This window comes from Danio rerio, chromosome 5 (assembly GCF_052040795.2).
Source record: "Danio rerio strain M-AB ecotype USA chromosome 5, GRCz13ab, whole genome shotgun sequence".
Lineage (NCBI taxonomy): Eukaryota > Metazoa > Chordata > Actinopteri > Cypriniformes > Danionidae > Danio > Danio rerio.
This window is the reverse complement of record NC_141025.1, coordinates 19,336,285-19,358,610: the sequence shown is the minus strand read 5'-3', so window position 1 is coordinate 19,358,610 and position 22,326 is coordinate 19,336,285. Positions and strand designations below refer to the sequence as shown.

Below are 22,326 nucleotides of genomic sequence, written 5' to 3'. Positions count from 1 at the left end.
GAATCTGCAAATTGAGTTTAGATTAATTACATGTTATCTTTATGCCCGTGTACATTGTTTTGAAGTATTTGCCAGAGCCAGTCAAGACTGCTTTGCTTCTGATGGCAAGTTCATGAGTTGGAAAATGGCTCAATTGTCAGCACAGAGGTGTAAACATGCAACAGAATATGCTAGTTATTTAAAAAAAAAAAAAACAGCTTTAGAATTTCTGGCCCACAGGATTTGGCAAATCTGGAAATAAAATCCCCCAGTTTCAGTTGCTAGAGCCCCTCCGTCACAACCCACTCACACACACCAAGCCAAACTGACAAATCAAGTATCATCGCCTATGCCAGGTTATGCAATTGAGAGGGAAAAATACTCGCTCTCACAGATGTCTGCGCTTTTAGACATCATCCCGAATTACTGCTGGCTTGCATTTATTCAGATGCATGTTTCGTTCAACAAAGAGACAGCTTCCAGATGTATTGATATTTGAGGATTTGTAATGCTGCTTTTTACACTCAAGATCTCCGATGTGTCTCCCTGCGTGTGAATGCAGTCTAATGAACTCTGAAATGGACCCTCTTTCAGTGTATGTGTGGGGTAAATAAGAAAAGAACATTTGCGTATTGATTGTGAGAACAAGGAATCTGAAATGCTTTATTAGATCCAATAACCCAGTCATTGGTGAATGAACTTAATGGATGATTTTTTCTTTTTTTTTCCTACTGGTCGAATCGATAGAAAGGAATCACCATTACTCATTCACAATAGTTAAACTGAGTGACTGACCCCTAGAGGATGTAACAGAACTGCATGTTTCTTGTGTGCTCATATACGTATTTGTTTCCAGTCTCAGTTTGTTGTGCAGGAAATCTATCATTTCTTGGCTGATTTTCCGTAAATACAGTGGTTTATGAAGTGTTTGTTGGCCTGTCTCACATTTTAAACAGCGGCATTAGTGTATTTTGAACAGTGTTCAATCTTTTCTTCTGGAACGACTTTTGTAATAGGATTACAAACTCATTTAAGAGTTAAACGGCAAAGAAGAACATAAAAGCTATTGAGTAGTTCACAACATTTTAAACTTTAAATCCAAAAAGTATTTTAAATGTGCAGTAGGTGATTGTATTCTGAAACAGTTGTTGTTGTGCTGGTTGAAAATCTCTTTACATTCCAATAGTACTGATTACAGTAAATGATCTTAATGTATTAACATGTATTTTCATATTCTGGGTGAGGCATAAAACTGCAAAATGTTCATCTGATTAAAAATCTGATTTTGTCAGACCGACAATTCCCATAATTCTGATAAGTAGCCTAAACTGTCTGTCAACAAATGTAGATTTGTACATCTGCGCACCCCTGTTCACTCAGATCCGCCATTTCCACGTGCATGTACGCCGCATTCAAATGCACATGAGAGTGTGACAGTGGTGAAAACAAATGCTCAATCAAAGCTTTAAAATTCTGAATCATTATTGGAGTTACTTATGCACACTGGAGGAAGGATGACACCATGGCTGAAGTATTTCTTTTAGACAGGTAATGCTCTGTTTTAAAACTATTCAGTCACGCAAAGCTTTTGTAGATTTTGTTGTTATGAGTGACTTCATATGCACAGAATTGTTGTTCAGCCACTGAAATCTTCAGAAGAAAGACAGTCATGACTATATTTAATTTCATAAGGTACCTCTGACAGCAGCAACACCAGCAAAACATTAGTAAATAGTGCTATTCTGCTTAGCCTGCTTTTACTAAGCTGAATTTGGTTTTATATTCACATTGGGTCAGAACAATGACAACCTGTGCTATTGAATATTCGGTCTGAAATAGTGTGTACCTATGGCTTAGTAATAAGTGTAATTCCTGCCAAGCACTAAAGCATAGTCATTTTAGGACAAAACTTGTGAGAAAGTGAGACCAGCTATCCTTGCATGCATGAAATATGGTACATTATGACAAGTTATGCTAGCTAACTACACAACTATAAACGTGCTAGATTGATTACAGTTTTTCGTGCGCAATTGTAGTATTATAAAGTACTATAAAGTTTTCTAACTGGTGAATGACATGATCTTTTAGGAGGCATGACTTTTGACGACAGGGTAGGGACTGTGTTTTTTAAAGCTATTGCACCTTTAATGTAAGATACAGAAGTGCTAGTTAGTGGTTTTAATGAGGGAAATAACAATCCAATAAACCACTATAAATGACGTGACTTAAAAGCCCTGAGAAATTCAAAGGCATTGATTTTATATGATTAAACTTCTGATCACTAAACTCAACAAAAAAGAGCATCGTCTTTGCTCCGTATGTTACTCCAGCGACTGTACCAAATAAGTGACACATACATTTCACTTTTTTTACTTGAAAGCTGCCTAAAATGTGCTAGCACTTTCTTTGCAGAATTATTATTATTATTATTATTACTATTTTTACTATTGCTGTTGTCCTTTTACTTTTTAAAATCTTTTCTTGCTACTACTGTTGTCAACACAGGCTCATTGTGAAAACGTACCCCATGTACATTTCTGGAGAGTGCAAATCATGTAGCCAGAGCTACGTGTGACTGCATTTCGTCTTTAAAACAAACTATATGGTGGTTCGACATCGCCGATGGCTTCTGTTTCTTTTTGCACTCATCAGCTGACCACTTACCTCCCTGTGGATGGCTTTTTTGCTGTTAGTTTGCTCAGTAGCTCACCACATACATCGGCGGACTTGAGATGCAGAAAGGAGTTGACGGCAACAAAGTAAATAACAGGGTGATATTGTGGTAAGATCTGAAAACGTGGTAAAAATCGGTGCTTTTGAAAACACTATAGCTGTATCTCAATATGGTTCTTCAGCGTTCTAGCGTCCTTGTGTTCTCATGTAACATCATTATCAGCCGCCAACAATCAACTCAAGATCGCAAGAATGGAGGACGCGTAAAAGTTCCTGGATATGTTCTTGGTATCGAGGATGTGTCGTTGCAGACTTGAGCACCGGACTCACTCTAGAATTTTCAGAAGTCATTGCGACTGGAGGTGGGAAGCTCAGCATTTTATATAGAGTTATTATTAAAGTTTAGAGATGTATCTTATTTGTCTCAGGATTTTTCTTAAATGAGACAGTGAAAGTAAACATGAAAATGTAAACATTGACATGAGAATCTTAATAAAGGCATAAATACATTAATGGTGTTCATTTGCTGTTTGTATTGTGCATAGTATATTTGTAATAAATCATTGTAGAAACGCTTCAATGTTTAAATAATTTTCCGTTAAAATGTGTGAAGGTCATGTGACCATCTGGAAGACCTCTCTGGTGGATTCACGAAAACAAATACTGCAAAAAACATACCTCCTGGGATGTATTTTGTGCTGTTCAGAAATGTATACAGGAGTACGTATCAATATTGAGCCTGGGTTGATTGCTGTTGGTTATGACACATAGAACTTGCACTAAAAGGAGGGACAAACGCAAATGTCATTGTGTTTTGTGCAATGACAATAAATATTTGAATTGTGAAGCCTGTGTATTTCTTTGTGTGTTGTCTCAGAAAATCCACTGTATTTCGTAAAAGTTAGTTTTTCGCTTGTAGGTGCTGTATCAGGTTGGTAATACTGAACAAGGTTTGCACAATGTCTCTGGCTTGATGCGGTACAGTCCATACCAATCAATTAAAATGCCTCAAAAGAGATGTCTGAGATCGAATCAGTATATCTAAATTGCGTTTGTTTCTTAAAATGTTATAACCCTTAGTTTCACACTCTCACGTGGACAACCACCATCATAAGGTGATCAACAAAAGTCTATGTATAGTCTGAGCACAGTGACAGCAACATCCATAAAAACACAAAAAATACATCATATCTACATTGATTTGGTTTATTTGTTCTGGAAGTCTTCATGCTTTTCAGTAGGGTATTTTGTTTATGCGTTAATCTTCGCGTCAATCCTTGGTGAGCGGGATCCTAGCGATACGCAGATCCAATCAGTCACTCCTGTCCCCGGCACGTATAAAATGCATTCAGCCCAGACAGGTGACCAGTCAAAGAGTGTTATCCATCCCTTTGTCTGGCCTGGCTCACGCACCGCTGCCGCGCTTCTCATTTGACAGAGAGGATTTATAATGTCACACCGACAACCCGTGAAGTACGAGCACGAAGCATCGCACTGCAACAGCATCATTCTCCGCTCCTCCACTTGAGGAGTGTGAAATTCATTAGCTCAATGGTTATAAAGAGATTAGGAATGTGACGTAATGGATATCAATTATGATTTATTCAGTCTGCTAGCGTGAGAGAGCGCTGCAGCTGGATCTCTTGAATATGAAGAGGCGTGCGAGAGTGTGTATTTGTATGCCGTGTTTGTGTTTGTGTGTCTTTTTATGCAGAAGAAACTCATTCATGCCATGACACTCAGGGAGCAGCGATACTTCCTGCTTCTTTAGCGGCTTATTACTGATGTCGTCATACAAAATTGGAGTCTTGTTTGTTGAGCTGTGCAGTTGTCTGGCTGGTAGATTGGTCTGTATTGTTTGTGTTTGTACCGGTGTGTCATAGCACATTTTTTGTTGTTGTATCTTTTGGCTTTATACGCAGAACTCTGATTATGAAAGTGTTAGTTAACTGAATCTAGTAAATAAAAAGTCAATGAAGCCTTAACTATTTATATTACAATTAAGAGGATGCATGTAAACACTTTACTGCAATAAAAACTGGTTGTCTGCAGGGTCTTAAAAAGTATTTCAAGTTGATCAATTAATTTGGAGAACTTTAAGGTCTTTAAAAAATCCTAAAAAAGTCTTAAATGCTATTTAATAAGGTATTTTGTATCAAATTTGATTATATTTATGCAGCTTGATGACATAGTTGACCAGGTCCACTACGTAGTTGGTGATCGTCTACACCCCCTAGCCTAAACCCAACTGTCACAGCACCATGGGCGCTACCTTAATGGGCGGTACAAGGTCCACTAGATAGTTAATGATCTCCTATACCTTGCCTTGGCCTAAACCCAACCGTCACAACAACATGGGCGCTACCTTAGTGGACGGGACAAGATCCACTACGTAGTTGACGATTGTCTGCTCGTCCCTCAACCCTAAACCTTACAGTCACAGCAGCATGGGCGCTGCCTAAGTGGGCGGTACAAGGCGATCACTGTTGGCGATCAGGCGGGCGGGTCGAGTGACGTGACAAAGTTGAGAATACTTCAGCTTTATGCAAATAAAGAGCGACTTTCTTGAGCGACAGCCAATACTTGCAGAGCTTCTGTCATTCTCTCTCAGCTCATTCAGAGGCTGGTTGTATTCGTGTTATATAGACCTACATAGACCTCTAGGAGGTCACCACCCAGAGCGACAGGCAGGTACAAAGTCGCTGCTAGTGTGAATAAGACATTATGTAGCATCATTTCACAAAAAAACAACAACAACAAAAAAAACTGATCATGTTTTATATCCATAATTTTAAGTAATTCAATCTATTTTAAATCACTAACTGCCGACGCTAATGATAATTGAATCTTTGTGTGAATCACAATGAAAGTGCATTTGTTGCCTCAGCCTGTAAAAGAAGGTAAAAATAAAATATATTGCATTGTATTGTAAATGAGTTATCACAAACTAAGACTCTTTAGTTGGGCTTTCTTACACAATAACTATTCAACAAATATACTGTAACCTAAAGAGGCAATGAGGTCTAAAAATATATTAAAAGAGTCTTTAAAAAGGTCTTAAAAGGTGTTAAATATCACTCTCTGATCTCTGTATATACACTGAAGAAAAAACTAAACATTAGGTAAAATACAAACAAAAGACCAACATGGCGCACACACATTAAAGATTTTATAGTTCAATACATTGTCAGATGCTTGCATTTATATGTTATTACATATATAAATCAATTTCTGCTAACACTAGAAATTTTCACTTCTCGTTATTGTGTTCAGTTTGTTCTACTAGAAAGACAAGTGAGATAAATATGATTTTGAAATGCATTTAACTAAGTATTATTTAACAAATTATTACTTAAAGGGGATCTATTATGCAAAAGAATCACTTTTATTGGTGGTTTAAGCACAGTTGTGGGACGACAGTTTGTTAATATATACAGAAAACAATGGTAAAAATGTATTAATTTATTTTTTTTTTATAATCACACTTGAAAAAAAAAACAGCAGAAACGCTTTGATTGATATTCTATTTTTTTTCAAATGCCTAAATAAGTCTTCCTTCTTCTGCATGAGCAACTTTTTTTTTTTTTTGCTGTTTTTGACATTTTTAGTTTTCACAGATAATGTTAGTCCAATTTTGAATCTGTTGCTTTTTCTTTTGAAAATAGGCCTGGGGTGACGCGGTGGCGCTTGACGCAGTGTTGTGTGGAGTTTGCATGTTCTCATTCACATGGGTTTCCTTCCTGTGTCGACCCTAGATTAATAAAGGGACTCAGCCGAAAAGAAAATGAATGAATGAATGAAATAGGTCTGGGAATACAATCTCATTTGAATTTAAACCAACAGCTACCAAAACGGCAAAATGTGTATTAAAGCCATAACGGGGCAGTTTCAAAGAGTAATAAAAGATATATTTATGGGCTGTTTTGAGCTAAAACTTAATACTCTAGCTAAATTCTCTAAGCTAAATACTCTAAGCTAAATTCACACTCTAGGGACATCAGAGACTGGTTTTACATCTTGTAAAAAGGGGTATTATAGGTCCCCTTTAACAAAGGATACGATTTCTTTAGTGGAGCCATGGAGGCTCTGTCAGTATCTTGAAGTGAAGTTTATTCATAAACTAATTTCGAGAGGATCACGTGCTTATGATTGACACGGCTGGCCCCGAGTCAAGCTAATGTACGAACCACCAATCAGACTATTCCTAACCCGGTATAAATAACCAAACATCTTACCTTAAGTCATCTTCGTCTTGAAGAATCCCCCCTTCCACCCCTTCTCCTCCTCTTTTCTACAGGGCAGCGCGGCGGCCCAGTGGCTAGCACTGTGGCCTCACAGCAAAAAATGCCTCCGACTCGGGTATCCACCCAACCTGACAGCATTTTCGTGTGGAGTTCATGTTCTCCCCGTGCTTGCGCGGGTTTTCCCCGGGTGTTCCGGTTTCCTCCCACACTCCCAAAAACATGAGACTTAAGTAAATTGACTTAACCAAATTAGCACCAAATTCAATTCTGTCAGCAACACATCACCTTAGCAATCCTTACGCAGCAGGAGGGGGGTTGGGGGAGGGAGAGAGGTAGGGAGGGAGCTCCGGGCTCGAGGCTCTCATGAGCTCGGGGTTCTCTCCCGGGACGGCATGCCAAACTAGCTTATTACCAATCATCAGCTAAGTGTGAACTCTTGAATTGGAAGCGAATAGATCCAGCTATGACTGCTGTTGATGGTGGCTGTGTGGAGGATGCTAGATAAACGTTTGCGTCAGTATCTGGAAACAAATGAATGAACGAATGAATAAATTAATGAATGCTTATATATTCCTTGAGTCATGTGACCATTGGTTGGGACTTAATGTAATGTGTGATTTGACATTACGTCTTCTTGGTAGAACTAGTTCTAAAGCTTTGTTTACTTATCTTCAGCAGACTTTATCACTACATTGTTTATCTTTCTGAAAATACCATACATATTCCAGTTAACATTCCTAGTAACACTTAATTTGTATACACATCCTAAAAGTTAATCCTGTCCAACTGATAAGCTTTTATATCAACAATTTTCACATCAGATGCTGTCTGTCAGTAGTGAATTGCAATGTAGCCGATTGACAGGTTAGAATTCAATGCACAATAGTCCAGTCATTACTGTCATCAGTGCTTATTACAGATGCTATCATACAATACTGTTTTCACATTTCACTTGAGGAGGTCTTTTTCTGTCGAGCTGTGTGGTAGTCTGGCCAGTAAATAGGTCTGCAGTGTTTTTATTTTCACTGGCATGCCATAGCATATATTTTTAGTTGTATGTTTCGACCTTATATCTAGCTAAGTGGAATAAAGTAGATATGAACCTATAGCTCTCGTTCATTCATCATGTTTATCTGTCAGGACGCCAGATGAAAAACTGCTCATGTTGCAGCCAGGTAGATTTTTCCTCCTCTATTGTATTGTGTCTCCTTTCCTTTTTTTTCTCTCTCCCTTTTTTCCCCCAATCCCATTTTTCTTCTAAACACGCACACACAGAGTTTTTCATTCTGTAGGTTGCTGTAGTTGTGATAGAGTGTATGTGAGGTTTCTACCTGCCTAAGTTTAATGCACATTTAATGAGGGACTCAAACTGCGCTCAATATCAGACAGTTTCTTAAATCAAGTAATCAGTATTATGTTTAGAGTCAGTGGGGTAAGTGCACTAAGCAACTCATGAGTGGTTTTAGTGGTGAGTTTTTCACTAGTTTTACCAGACATTAAGATGAAAATGGTGGTTAAATCATTCTTTTTAGAGTAAACATGTATTTAAAAAAAATCATAATAATTAATTAATTGATTCATTTATTCATTGTGTTCTTAAAATCTTTACCACAATTGAAGCTGCACATTTAATATCCATTTTTGAAAAGTTTTGGTTTTATTTATGGCCTCATGCATTTGGCAACCAAAAATTTTCAAAACATAATTTTTCTGTTTTAATTTAACTTAAAATGTAATTTATTTCAGTGTAAAACACTCAGTTTAATGCATCATTAATGAACAAAGTAGGTTTTTATTAAAAAACTAGAAGTTTGTTTACTTGTTTTTAAAGAATTTGAAGTCATAATTTTTCTGTTTTAATTTAACTTAAAATGTAACTTATTTCCCGCTAAAAGATTCAGTTTAATGCATCGTTCATCAACAAAGCAGGTTATTTATAAAAAAAAAATTTTTAAAAATTGAATTTTTTGTTGGTTTATTATGATTCAGTTTGTGTTTCATGTGTTTCATGTTACATCAAGTATTCCATAAAAATGCATTTAAAAATTAATTAATTAATTCAGTCATTGTGTTTTATTTCTAAAATCTTTACCAAAATTGAAGCTGCACTTTAATGTTTTTTTTTTTTTTGTAACTTTTGTTTCGAAAAAATGCCTCTTGGATTTATTTGGCAACAAAACATATTGTTTGTTTATTTGTTTTTTAAAGAGTTTGAAGTCAGCATTTTTCTATTTTAATTTAAGTTAAAATGCCATTTATTTCTGTGTAAAAGATTCAGTTTATTGCATCATTCATCAACATTTATTTAAAAATTGTAAGTTTTTTGTAAGTTTATTATATAATTCAGTTTGTGTTTTATGTTTAATATATTCTATAAACATGCATTTGTAAAAATCCGTCCGTCCATTCATTCATTCATTCATTTTGTTTTTTTCATAAAATCTTTACCCCAATTAAAACTGCACTTTTAATGTCCATTTTTGGAAAGTTTTTTAATGATTGAATGATAAAAAAATGCCTCACGCATTTATTTGCCAACAAAAATAGTATTTGTTTTTTTTAATGCAGTTTTTTAAATCATTATTTTTATTTTTATTTTAACTTCAAATGTCATTTATTTCTGTGTTAAAGAAATATTGTCACACCATTCATTCTATAAACATGTGCTAAAGTGACTTAGATATTTGCAGAAGACTACTAAGTGTGTTATGTTATACATTAGTTTACAGTATTGATGACACCAAAAATCCTAAATTAAAATCCTAAGTTAACTAAGTAGCATATACAAGACTATAGCAAAATTGTTACTCTTATTAATTAATAATAACAATTCTTTATAATCCTTATAAGGCCTTACTCTGATCAGTAGTATATAATAAAAATAGATGTATAATGATAACATTAAGCCAAATTACCTTAGGATGGTTTATGTTGTGTGTCTGATCTCTTCTGGTGGAGGTTTTGAGCTTCTCTCTGTGGATGGTGTTGTAATGACTCATTATGACTATGGATAACTGCGATAACTGACCTCTCTTCTCTCCATAATTACCGGCTTTTTCATAAAGTTAAAATGTCAATTATGGGCACGACCGAGCCTCTGCCGGGCCCTCACTCTCATTTTCTGCCCCTCACGCTTCTCCTTTCTCTCCAATAAAGCAGTGTTTTCTCCCGAGAGTAATGTCTCCTCGTACTAAATATTTATGCGGTAAATACTTGAGGAGATGAATTTCGAGAGAGCCAAACCCACATGAAGACCTGTTAACCCTCTCTGAATGTGATGAAAACGATTGCATAATTGAGAATATGATAATTAATCTCTGTCAAAGCTGAGCAGTCGTGAGATATGAAACATCACGGTGCTGCCCGCCGTCAGCTTTACATTACAGAGGCTTGCCTTCACTGTGCCTCTATTTACTGCAGATACTTTTTCAAATCAATTTATCTGTGTTTGTGGAGGATTTGAGCTGTTCAGTTATTCCATTCAACAATTTATTAATGGAAAGGATGGAAAGTTCCCTAAAAAACTTATTTTGGAAACTTTCGAATTTTAAGACTGCATTTATTTGAAAAAGAAATAAAAATCAATAAACTACAGTAACATTGTGTGAAAAAAGGTGATTTTGTGAAATATTATTCAATTCAACTCAATTCATCTTTACTTCTATAGCGCTATAGAGGCCTCGGGATTGAGTATCCCTAAGTGAAAAACTAAGTGAAAATAATTAGCGTAGCTGCTGTTCATAGTGTATTTAAACACAAGATGCAAAATGATGTGCTATAAATGAAAATAATAGTTATATAAACAGACATAAAAACAAACATGTAAAACATATTTTCTAACGAAATGTTGTGCGCATTAAAACAGGAGTGTGTCCTACAGGTGGTTTGTCAACCCACTCACCTGCATGGAGTAAACTCATGCATCATACTGTTATGCTTCATTAAAAAGATAGGTCTTTAATTTAGTTTTGAATCAGGAATGCTATTCCAGAGTTTAGGAGCCATAAATAAGAAGGATCGACCTCCTTTAGTAGACTTTGCTATTCTGGGTATTACCAGCAGCCCTGGGTTTTGAAATCTTAAAGAGCGGGTTGGATTGTAGTAAACGGAATGTTATGTTGGTTAGATAAACAGGAGCTAGATTATTTAAAGTTTTATATGTAAGAAGCAATTTTTTTTTATCAATACAGAACTTAATAGGGAGACAGTGTAAGGAGGATCCGCTGCGTAAAACATCTGCTGGATAAGTTGGCGGTTCATTTTGATGTGCCGAAACCTGATTAATAAAGGTACTAACAAAAGTCTTATTGTTAATTCCAGTTATTAAAGCAACAAATAATAACTTGACTTCAAGTTGATCCTTTGGAAAAGTGTCAGAAGGTAGATTTTTCAGATGAGTCATCTGTTGAACTGCATCCTAATCATCACAAATACTGCAGTAGACCTTTTGGAACCCCCATGAACCCAAGATTCTCACTAAAATCAGTCAAGTTTGGTGAAGAAAATATCATGGTTTGGGGTTACATTCATTATGGGGGCATGCAAGAGATCTGCATAGTGGATGGCAACATCAACAACCTGAGGTATCAATACATTTGTGCTGCCCATTAGATTACAAATCACAGGAGAGGGCAAATTCTTCTGCAGCAGTGGGCTCCTTCTCACACTTCAGCCTACACATCAAAGTTTCTGAAAGCAAAGGAGGTCACGGTTCTTCAGGATTGGTCAGCTGAGTTACCAGAGATGAACATTATTGAGCATGTCTGGGGTAAGAGGAGGCACTGAAGATGAACCCAAAGAATCTTATTGAAGTCCTGCAAGAACACTTTCTTTGCTATTCCAGATGACTTTATTAATAAGTGATTTGAGTCATTGCAGAGATGTAAAAATGCAGTCGTACAAGCTCATGGGAGTCATACACAATACTTATTATTTTTCCACTGCACCTTGACTTATATATTCTATACTGTAAATTATTTCTGTTAAGTGACAAGACTTTCGTTTAAGTAAAGTCAGACCTTACTGTCCTAATTACATAATTAAAAATCAAGACATGATCATGTTTTAATCAGGTAAAATAAGCGTAATCTATAGGCTCTTGCCTTTCATACACTGTAAAAAATGCAGGGTTCCGTATAAATCATTTATGTTGACCCAACGCAAATTAAGTTATCTTAACTCTTTTAACAAATTGCTGTGGATTAAACAAAAAATTAAGTTGTCCCAATAAAATCTTAAGAATTGTGTTGTTTGAGCTCATTGTAATTAAGTAGTTTGAACAAGCAACAAATATAATTTTTTGGGGGTGTATAAGCCACTTCTGAGACCAAATGATCTACTAGAAGTCAAGTTATTATTTGTTGTTCCTAAAACTTGGATATACGTGACAAGAATTTTGCCAGGTAGTGTATGTGTGTACAGGCACACATTTAGTAATTTGGGTGCAACTGCAGCCATATTGGTCACTGTAACAGGGGTGCGGATCCAAATGCAGGTTTATTAGCGAGGTCAGGTAAGCAATGGTCAACACAGGTGCAAACAGATGTATAAGGGCAATCCAGAGTCATAGTCAATATAACAGGCAGATTATCACAAGGCAGGCAGCAAACAAGATTAAACAAATAAACGAGGCGAGGATCAAAAACACAGAAAAGCAAGACAAAGGAAACACCTTGTAATGTTACTATACAGTAAACAATGCTCTGCAACAGTGTGTGTTTGTGTTGCTTATATTGTCCATGAATCAGTACTTGAGCAGCTTCAGCTGTGAGATTGTAATCAGTCAGGATGTGGAACTGGTTGTGTGTGAGTGTTGCATGACTGGGTGTTGTAGTCTATAACATGGTTGATTTGTAGTTCATGTGAATATAAGTGTATTTACCAGCGATCTCTGGCTGTATATCGCTGGTGATTGTAACAGGCCCAAATGTCCTAGTATGCACTCTTTGTATTTATTTATTTACTTGTTTGTTTGTTTATTTTTTATATCACTCAATCCTTGAAAAAAAAAATAAAATAAAATCGATAAATAAAGTGTTTTGATTTAAAAATTATGTATTTATTGGGAGCAAGTTTCCTGGGGCCCTTATTTAGGGCTCCATGTTTCTTGGGGCCCTAAAGGCTGATTTATTTTTCTGCATCAAGCACACGCGTATGGTTTGGCGCAATCTTCGCATGGTCGCATAGCCCTCGCCGTGGCTAACACAGACGTGTACCTCTCGAAAAATGTAACTTCACGTCGCAACGACACATAGCGCAAGCTCTGTGATTCGTCGGCTTGGTAGCTGTGATGAGTGTGGACGATGCTGAGAGCCACGAGCCCGATGGAGCGCTTGTTTACAAGTGTGGAGTCCGGTGAAGGAGCTCTGGATAGAAACTTTTGTTTTGTGTTTTATATTATGATTAAAGTTGTTGCACGTTTTTGCCTCTGAATGAGTGAGTTTAAGTGACTTTAAGCATTAAGAAAACAAAACACCCGCAAAGAAACTCGACACAGAGGAAAAAAAAAAAATTACTACCAGCTTACGTTTTGGAAGTGTTATTGCACAGCAACACAAACAGCATACAGAAATAGAAATGCACGACTACATACAAGACATGCGCCGTGGGTCACACTGATCACTCAATGCAGAAGTTTAAATAAGCCTTTAGCGGTTGCTCACTTTACTTACTGGTTGAATCCGCCCCTGTGTATGTGCACATGTGTGTGTATGTTTACTTCAATGTAAGAGTTATATCTTAAAATAATTTCATCTATATTGTAAAAATCTGTATATTAAATGTGCTTTTTATTTTAGCAAATCTTTGTCTGACCTTCTAACACTCCCTTTATTATATTCTGTTGGTTTTTTATTACTCTAATCTCACTCTTTGATCTGCATTTGATTAATTGTCACTGAATTACTTTTATTGTCCTTGTATTTTGAAATATAGCACCTGTCAAATGTATAATGTATAAGTAAAAAACCTAGTAAAAATCTTAAATACTACACTATTTACAGTACTATATTACTATATGAAATATTACCTCATACTATGGATTGAAATGTCTGTATAATTACAGCTGGAATTATTTCTGTCCAACAGGACACAGAGATTCTGAACACTGCCATTCTGACCGGACGGCGTGTTTCCATGCCGGTGAAGGTTGTGACAGTGGAGCAGGATGGGACAGTCAGAGAGGTTGACGACCCCATCACCTGCATCTCCACCGATGAGGACGTCCTGAAGGTGAGCTGGTCTGCTTTACTCCATCACAGCTTTAGGCAGGACATTGGAGATAGATTTCATCTTTGCAGGGAAGCCCAGAGTGCAGGCAAAAAGAGAGATGAACAGACAAGAAAAACAGCGGGTGCCTGCGAAAAAGCTTTTTCCACCCACAAAGCTTTTCTTTTTAGTGGGTTTGAGACATTGGAGAAGTATTCATGCACACATCTATAAAAAAAAAAAAAAAAAAGAGAGACGTTTTCAGAATGGTCTGGAAGACAAACGCAAGATGTGTCGCATGAAATGACAGAGCTGATGCAAATTAAGGCATGAAAGGTAGCAGAGCCAGAGAAAGAACGGTGGCACTATGAGGATGAAAAATTCTGATGTAACAGGAGGAAACACCTTAAAATATAAACAAGCCAACCACGTCGTACCTGTCGCATTATTTATTTACCTCGTGTGGTGATTATGCATGCATGTGTTTACTGGCCATTTTGCTGGATGCGTGAGTTTATGAGGTTACATTACAAATAATTTATAACGTTACAAAATATTTTTGTTTTAAATAACTGGTGTAAAGAATCCTGAAGAAATTGCATCAGTGTTTCCACAAAATTGTTAAGCAGTGCGTTTGTTTGAAGCATTATTAAAAAAATATTTATAACAATAACAATAAAATGTTTGTTAACCTTTTAACTGCGCCACCAAGAAAAAACTAATTTGAATTGCATTTCTTAACTCCTAATTAGTTAACACACGTTTTTTTCAACACATCCCATAAATTCTAAAATATCAGCCTCTACCAAATTGTTGATATGTCAGTTTATAGTAAAAGCACCGGGATTAATACATGTACTGAGAAAAATCTCAAAATATGAAGTATAAGAGCAAATGAAGTATGCCATAAAATATTTCAAATTCTCATTTAAAATGTTTTCTTGTTGTTGTTTTTTTCCAAAAAAAAAAAAAAACTAAATTCAAGTGTATTAGTGCAGTAGGATGATGTTTGTTTTATTATTATTATTTTTTTTTTGTAAACCAACAATGCTGTGTGTGTAAACCATTTTTCAAGAGTTCACACGTAGCTGATGATTGCTTATAATGCTTGTTTGGCATGCTGTCCTGGGAGAAAGCCCTGAGCTCATAAGATACCCGAACCAAGGACCATAAGATACTCGCAAGGCGAGAGGGGAGTTTGAGCTTAGGTAGATCTCGAGAGCTCCCCTGCTATAGTAGCTAATGAACAGATAGTGATTGCTCTTAAGAGATAACTACTTACTAGGAGCATGTCTATGGTGCCAATTTGGATTGGTCAATTAACTTAAGTTGCATGTTTTTGGACGGTGGGAGGAAACCGTGGAACCCGAGGGAAACCCATGGGAGCATGGGTAAACTCCGCACAAAATGTCGGCTGGCTTGGTAAGGACTAGAACCAGTGACATTCTTGCTGTAAGGCAACAGTGTTAACCACTGGGCCACCTTGCCACCCATCTAGGAAAAGAGGAGGAGTAGGGGGGGAAGGGTGGCATTCTTCAAAACGATGATGGCCGTTAAATGGAACTTAGGGTATTTATAGTGGCTTAGGAATCGTCTGATTGGTGAATCATGAATTGAATAATGCAGGATCAGCCGCAAGCAATCATAAGCATGTGATCTTCTCGGAATTAGTTTATAAATAAACTTCACTATAAAACAGTCATTCTTTAAATGACTTTAACAGTCATTATTTAAAACAGAGTTAAAATATGGGCAACCATTTGGTAAAGCAGACAGTTAAAGGGTTTTAATTAGCATATTAGAATGATTTCTGAAGGACATTAAACGCTGGAGTAACGATGCTGAAAATTCGGCTTTGATTGACAGGTATAATCTTAATTTTATAATATATTAAGATAGAAAACTACTTTAGATGAAATTAAGTAGTGTTTTGCTATATTATATGCTTTCTTACAAACTTGTCTAATTGTGATGTATATATTAAAATTGAAAGGAACAATTCGGTGGATATAAAAAATACATTATTTTATTATATGAATTTTTTAAAACTTTTTTAATTGTGATGTATATATATATATTAAAAATGAGAGCAACAATTATGTGGATATTAAAAACTCTTTAGCACAATTGCTTTAATTTTTAAATATATAAAAATAGACTACAGTTACTTTAAATTGAATTATGTTTTACAATGTTACAGGCATTCCTACTTTGTTATTTTAATGTACAGTTAAAGTCAAAATTATTAGCCCTCCTGTAATTTAGTTTTTCCTTTTCAAATGTTTTCCAAATGATGTTTAACAGAGCAAGGTTTTTTCTTTTGTTTTTTTTTTTTTACAGAATTTCACTAAAATATTTTTTTCTTCTGGAGGAAGTCGTATTTGTTTTATTTTGGCTAGAATAAAAGCATTATAAGGTCAATATTATAGCCTTCTTTTTTCGGTTGTCTACAGAACAAACCCAGTAGACACACAACATCATAAAACATTAATACTAGGTTAGATTTAGGTCACCAGCATCTAAGGACAACGTTATTTTGACATCCAATAACGGTGTGAAATGACGCTGCTATTTGGTTGATTTTAGGTTGTTTTGGAATGTGATCAAAGTCCAGCATCGAGCCAACATCTCAAACCAACATCATACTGACATTTATTCATTTGGTATGGCAGACCAAATACCAATGTCTGATAGACATTAAATTGGTAATGTCCACACAGTGTCAAGCCGTAACATCATTAGATGTTGATATTTTGTTGTTTTTAGGTTGCATCGGAAAGTAACCAAAATGCAACGTATGTTTGATGTTGGACATTAATGTCTGCCTGTAGTTGGGTTTTGACGTCAACCCAATTTTCGTTTTCAAACAAATTATAACGTCCCAAGTCATTGGGGTACAACGTCATGTCCCGTGCTTGCTGGCAACCATCATTGTACAATGACATGCCTAGTTTCCCTAATGTGTCTGGTTAACATAATTAACCTAGTTAAGCCTTTAAATGTCACTTTAAGCTGAATACTAGTATCTTGAACAATATCTTGTCAATATTATTTACTTTCATCATGGCAAAGATAAAAATCAGTTATTAGAAATGAATAACACTTTAATAAAATAATAATTTAATAAAACTATTATGTTTAGAAATATGTTGAAAAAAATCTTCTCTCTGTTCAACAGGATTTGGAGAAAAATATGCCGGGGCACTAATAATTCAAGGGGGCTAATAATTCTGACTTCAACCGTACGCAACATCAAAATTAACGCAGCATGTATATATAGAAAACTTATTGAGCACTGTTGCTAAAGTATCATCATTCCAACAGTGTTTTAGCAATTTTAAGGCAGAACATTAATGTCACTGTTGTAAACTGCATTTCTTTTCTTCTTCTTCTTCGTCCTCTTTTTTTGTTATTTTCAAGATAAGAACTCTCCATTCTCTTTTACCCCTGATGGTTTGCATGAAAGTAGCTTCAAAGTCTGTATTGTCATGCTCTTCTGGACTAATAACTGAACCTTCAGCCGATGCTGAGGCAATTTCCATTTACAAGCAGCAATATGTAGTTTAAATACAATCAATACGCGGGAACAATGAAAAACTCATTCCAGAGCTTTAATGCAAAGTTTGAACAACAGAGCGTGTTATTAAGGAAATTACAGGACACTCATTTTCTCTGGGTGTAGCGATGGAGAAAAAGAGGAGCATCCGGAGAGAAGAGAATCTGCTTCATGACAGAAACATGTGGTGGGGAAATTGCGGCAGGTGTATCTGTCTACTTGCGGGTGTCATAAAGATGTGTGTTTGACCTGCGGGTGACGTGCGTGACAGGTGTAAACAGAAAACATGACAGCGCTGCAACCCACCATCAGATGCAGAAGTGCAGCGTCAGGATAAACTCCACTACGGAAACTGTTCACCGAGATAACAAACCCCAGCTTTGTTTGTACGGTGTGAAAGTAGAAAAACAAACAGGGGAACTGTGTTTCTGAAAAACACAGGGGGAATTAACCTTATAAAAATAGTATAAACATTAAATCCACTAGATTTTTTGCTACTAAAAAAGATTGATTATATGACGGCTATTTGTACACATTGGTGGACATGATGCAGAGCATGTGTGATTACAGTATTTGTGTGTGTGAGAGAGAGAGAGAGAAAGAGAGAGAGAGAGAGAGAGAAAGGGTGCTACGCATACGACAACAGGATGCATATATACTGTAGAGTAAGGTAGAGCAGGGACGAAAGTACTATTTTTCATAAAAACCTAATTTTAAAAGTACTTTATAGGTACATCTGTCCAATTGCTCGTTAAAACAAATTTCCAATCAGCCAATCACATGGCAGCAACTCAATGCATTAAAGCATGTAGACATGGTCAAGACGATCTGCTGCAGTTCAAACTGAGCATCAGAATGGGGAAGAAAGCTGATTTAAGTGACTTTGAATATGGCATGGTTGTTGGTATTTCAGAAACTGCTGATCTACTGGGATTTTCACGCACAACCATCTCTAAGGTTTACAGAGGGAAAAAGAGGTCTTAAAGAGAGAAAATACTGGGTGAGCGGCAGTTCTGTGGGCGAAAATGCCTTGTTAATGCCAGAGGTCAGAGGAGCATGGCCAGAAGAGCATCTGTCCATGACAACGTCCAACCTTGATGTGGATGGGCTACAGCAGCAGAAGACGACACTGTGTGCCAATCCTGTCAGCTAAGAACAGGAAACTGAGGCTACAATTCGCACAGGCTCACCAAAATTGGATAATAGAAGATTGGAAAAACATTGCCTGGTCTGATAAGTCAAATGAGTCTGATGATGCTATGTCATAAAGCGCGGATCTTCTCAGATTGGTTTCTTGAACTTGACAAAGAGTTCACTGTACTCAATTGGCCTCCACAGTCACCAAAACTCAATGCAATAGAGCACCTTTGGGATGAGGTGGAACAGGGGGTCCAACACAGTACTAGTAATGTGTACCTATTAAAGTGGCTGGAGAGTGTATAACTCATAAGAGTGGTTTATCAAAATAAGATGTTATTTTGTATCAATATAGAACAACTCCACCATAACTTCAGTTTAAACAAAAGTTGCACGTTGTTACTTTTGACCCCATCAGTAGGGACGAGAGTAACACTCAGTGTCCCCACTGTCCAAAATTTAAGCAAATTGTAATTTCTTTTTTTTCTATAAAATAAGTGTTTTTCTGCAATATACACTCAACGGCCACTTTTTTAGGTATGCCTTACTAGTACCAGGTTGCAGTTGCTGCAGATTTATCAGCTGGGCATCCATGATGCGAATCCTCTGTTCCACCACATCCCAAAGGTGCTCAATTAGATTGAGAAATGGTGACTGTGGAGGCCATTTGAAAACAGTGAACTCATTGTCTCATTGTCAGGTTGAAGAAACCAGTCTGAGATGATTCTTGCTTTGTGACATGGAGTGTTATGCTCCTAGACGTAGCCATCAGAAGATGGGTACACTGTGGTCATAAAGGGATGAACATGGTCAGCAACAATACTCAGGTAGTTTGTGGCATTGAAATGATGCTCAACTGGTACTAATAGGCCCAAAGTTTGGCAAGAAAAGATCCCCCACACCATTACACCACCCCCACCAGATTGAACAGTTGATACAACGCAGGATGGGTCCATGCTTTTATGTATCAGATGGAAATATTCTCCTCTGGCATCAGCAAGGCATTTGTACCCACAGAACTGCCGCTGTCTGGATATTTTCTCTCTTTCAGACCATTCTCTGTAAACCCTAGAGATGGTTGTGTGTGATCCCAAAAGATCAACAGTTTCTGAAATACTCAGACCAGCCCTGGGACCAACATAATGAGCATAATAACATAATAACGTTAATGAGCAGTTAGACAGGTGTACCTATTAAAGTGGCCAGTAAGTGTACAGTACTCAAGACTTTTTTTTTTTAAATTTTAAATACAATTAAAATTTGACATTTCTGAGAATAATAATAATAAAATAAATGACACAGACACAGATTTAAAAGAAATGGTATCAGACTTTTTGTTTGTTAAACAATTAGAAATATAATAACATTAAATGTTTTTTTAGAATATTGCTGTTTTATGGCATTACTGATAAACTTTAGTAACACCTTACAATAAGGTTGTATTATTTAATCCATTTACTAACATGAACAAACAATGAACAATACATTTATTATGGGATTTATTTATGTTTATTAATGTTAGTTATAAAATGAAGTTGTTCATTGTTATTCAAGTTAACTTGCAGTTCATTAACTAATGCTAACAAGCATGAATTTAAATATTAATAATGCATTAGTAAATGTTGAACCATGATTAATAAATGCTGTACATGTATTGTTCATTATTAGTTCATTAACTAATGATACCTTATTGAAAAGTGTGACTGAAACCTTGATCATACGTTTACATTAATTATAATTATTCCAAGCTTTTGACCAAAAATCTTGCACGAATTACAGCATTAAACACTCTCACACACGATCACAATGTTCTCTCCCTCTCTAAATAGCGACAAATTAATGAATTCAGGCTTGAGCTAAAAGGCTAATGTGGTCTTTTCTAAAAGATGTCACCTTGTCACATCGCCACCCGCAGGTTCAGGTGTGAATGCGATGGTATCTTCAGTGCTTAATCAGTTCTGCGGCCGCGTGGGTTGAAGGGCTCTCGTAATGATGGCTGATCAAATAAATAAAGGAGTCGGCTAAAGAGATCCCATAGGCTTTAGCGCTCAAATCCCACTGTTTAACCAGCGTCTGCGAGAGCAAGGCCACAGCCTTAATTGGTTCCTGTGAAGACTCCCTCAGTAATGTCTGCTGTAATTGAATTTGACAAAGAACAAGAAGGACAGAGGCATGGAGAAAGGGGTGAATGTGTGTGTGCGTGTGTGTGTGTACACGCTCCGACACATGGGGACACACTAAACAATGAGGATTATAAATCAATCTTTCACATCCTCAGCCCTTTTTTCTTTGTGTTTCACGTTTTTTAATTGATCTCTCTGTTGTAATGGGTTGATTTGCTGTGTAAAATGATGAGTAGGTTTTACTGGAGACGTTGCAGGTGTCCTCTGAGTAAGAGAGAGCGTGGTGTGGAGAGGTGTATGGTGCTAATCCGGTTAATAACTCATTCACTTTGCGGTGACAGGCGGGCTGATATCCGGCGAGCCCATAATCGTGTAAAACTCTGATCAGGTTAGGAGCATCAGGCCGTTTCTATTCTCATGTTCAGCCGAACAGCAGCAGCACAGAAACAAAATATGGTTCTTGTGAAAGAGGGAAAAAGAGTTGCAGATTTTCAAGTGTTCAATTATTTATCATTATACATGATTACTTATTGTAGATTTAATCAATCATTTATTAAGATTAAAGTCTTTTTTTGTTTTTAAATAAGCTGAGGATTATATGTGTACATTTTTTGTCTTAGGACAGTTTAGATAAACCTTTTTATTCCATTTCAAATGTTGACCACTGTGTATATTCATATAGAAAAGTTTATTAATTAAAAATGAGTAAGAACGATATCTCTCATATGCTAAAAATTGGGGGTAAATACACAAATAATGTTTCTCCAAGTCTTTACTGTTCATTTTGTTGGAGGAATAACATTTTGCTTGTTCGTTCATTAATTTATTAGTTCAAACTTTATTACTCAGTCCAATAAAAAAACATATTCCATAAGATATAAGAAACCAAACAATTGACAAAATACAGCAAAACCAATGTCTCCACAGATTTTATTAATAGTAGGGAAGTCAAAAGTAATTGTTTCCTCTGTGTACTCGATGCAATCGCAGGCAATTTGGCTCCGGTTCAGTAATTCATCATAACTGATTATTACGTACTGGCATCAATCATCTGATATGCACTATGTCGCGGTAGCTTACTATGGCGAGGGAGGTGAGCATGAGGAATTAAAACACTGTAACTACTTAAAAACACAGAAACTCTGCACAATTCACTGTGCACGTGTCTTCTGGACAGTCATTTAACTGACACAGCAGAAGCTGTTTCACTGCGATTGATTAAATGAAAGTGAACTTCATTTCACTCTCTCTCTGTCACTGTGGCCCATCTGACCTGCTGGTGCGACGTTTTCTCTCCTCTCGGCTGGTATATCGATACTTGTGGATACAGACACGAGCTTGTCTGCAGAGCAAGTTTTCTTCATCGTGTCTATAATGGATCAGCTGTAATTGCCGCTGCCGTTTATCA

General features: G+C 36.5%; 1 protein-coding gene across 2 annotated transcripts in view; it reads left to right on the top strand.

Moving 5' to 3' along the window:
- si:dkey-215k6.1 overlaps positions 1 to 22,326 on the top strand; it is a 344,938-nt gene that overhangs the window by 286,599 nt on the left and 36,013 nt on the right. For both annotated transcript variants that reach the window (XR_015491055.1, XM_087253349.1), the window contains exon 5: positions 13,983 to 14,126. Coding sequence is in view for 1 of the 2 variants with exons in the window: in XM_087253349.1 (XP_087109475.1) it covers positions 13,983 to 14,126 (144 nt within the window). In the remaining variant the exon portion in view is untranslated. The remainder of the gene's footprint in view (positions 1 to 13,982; positions 14,127 to 22,326) is intronic.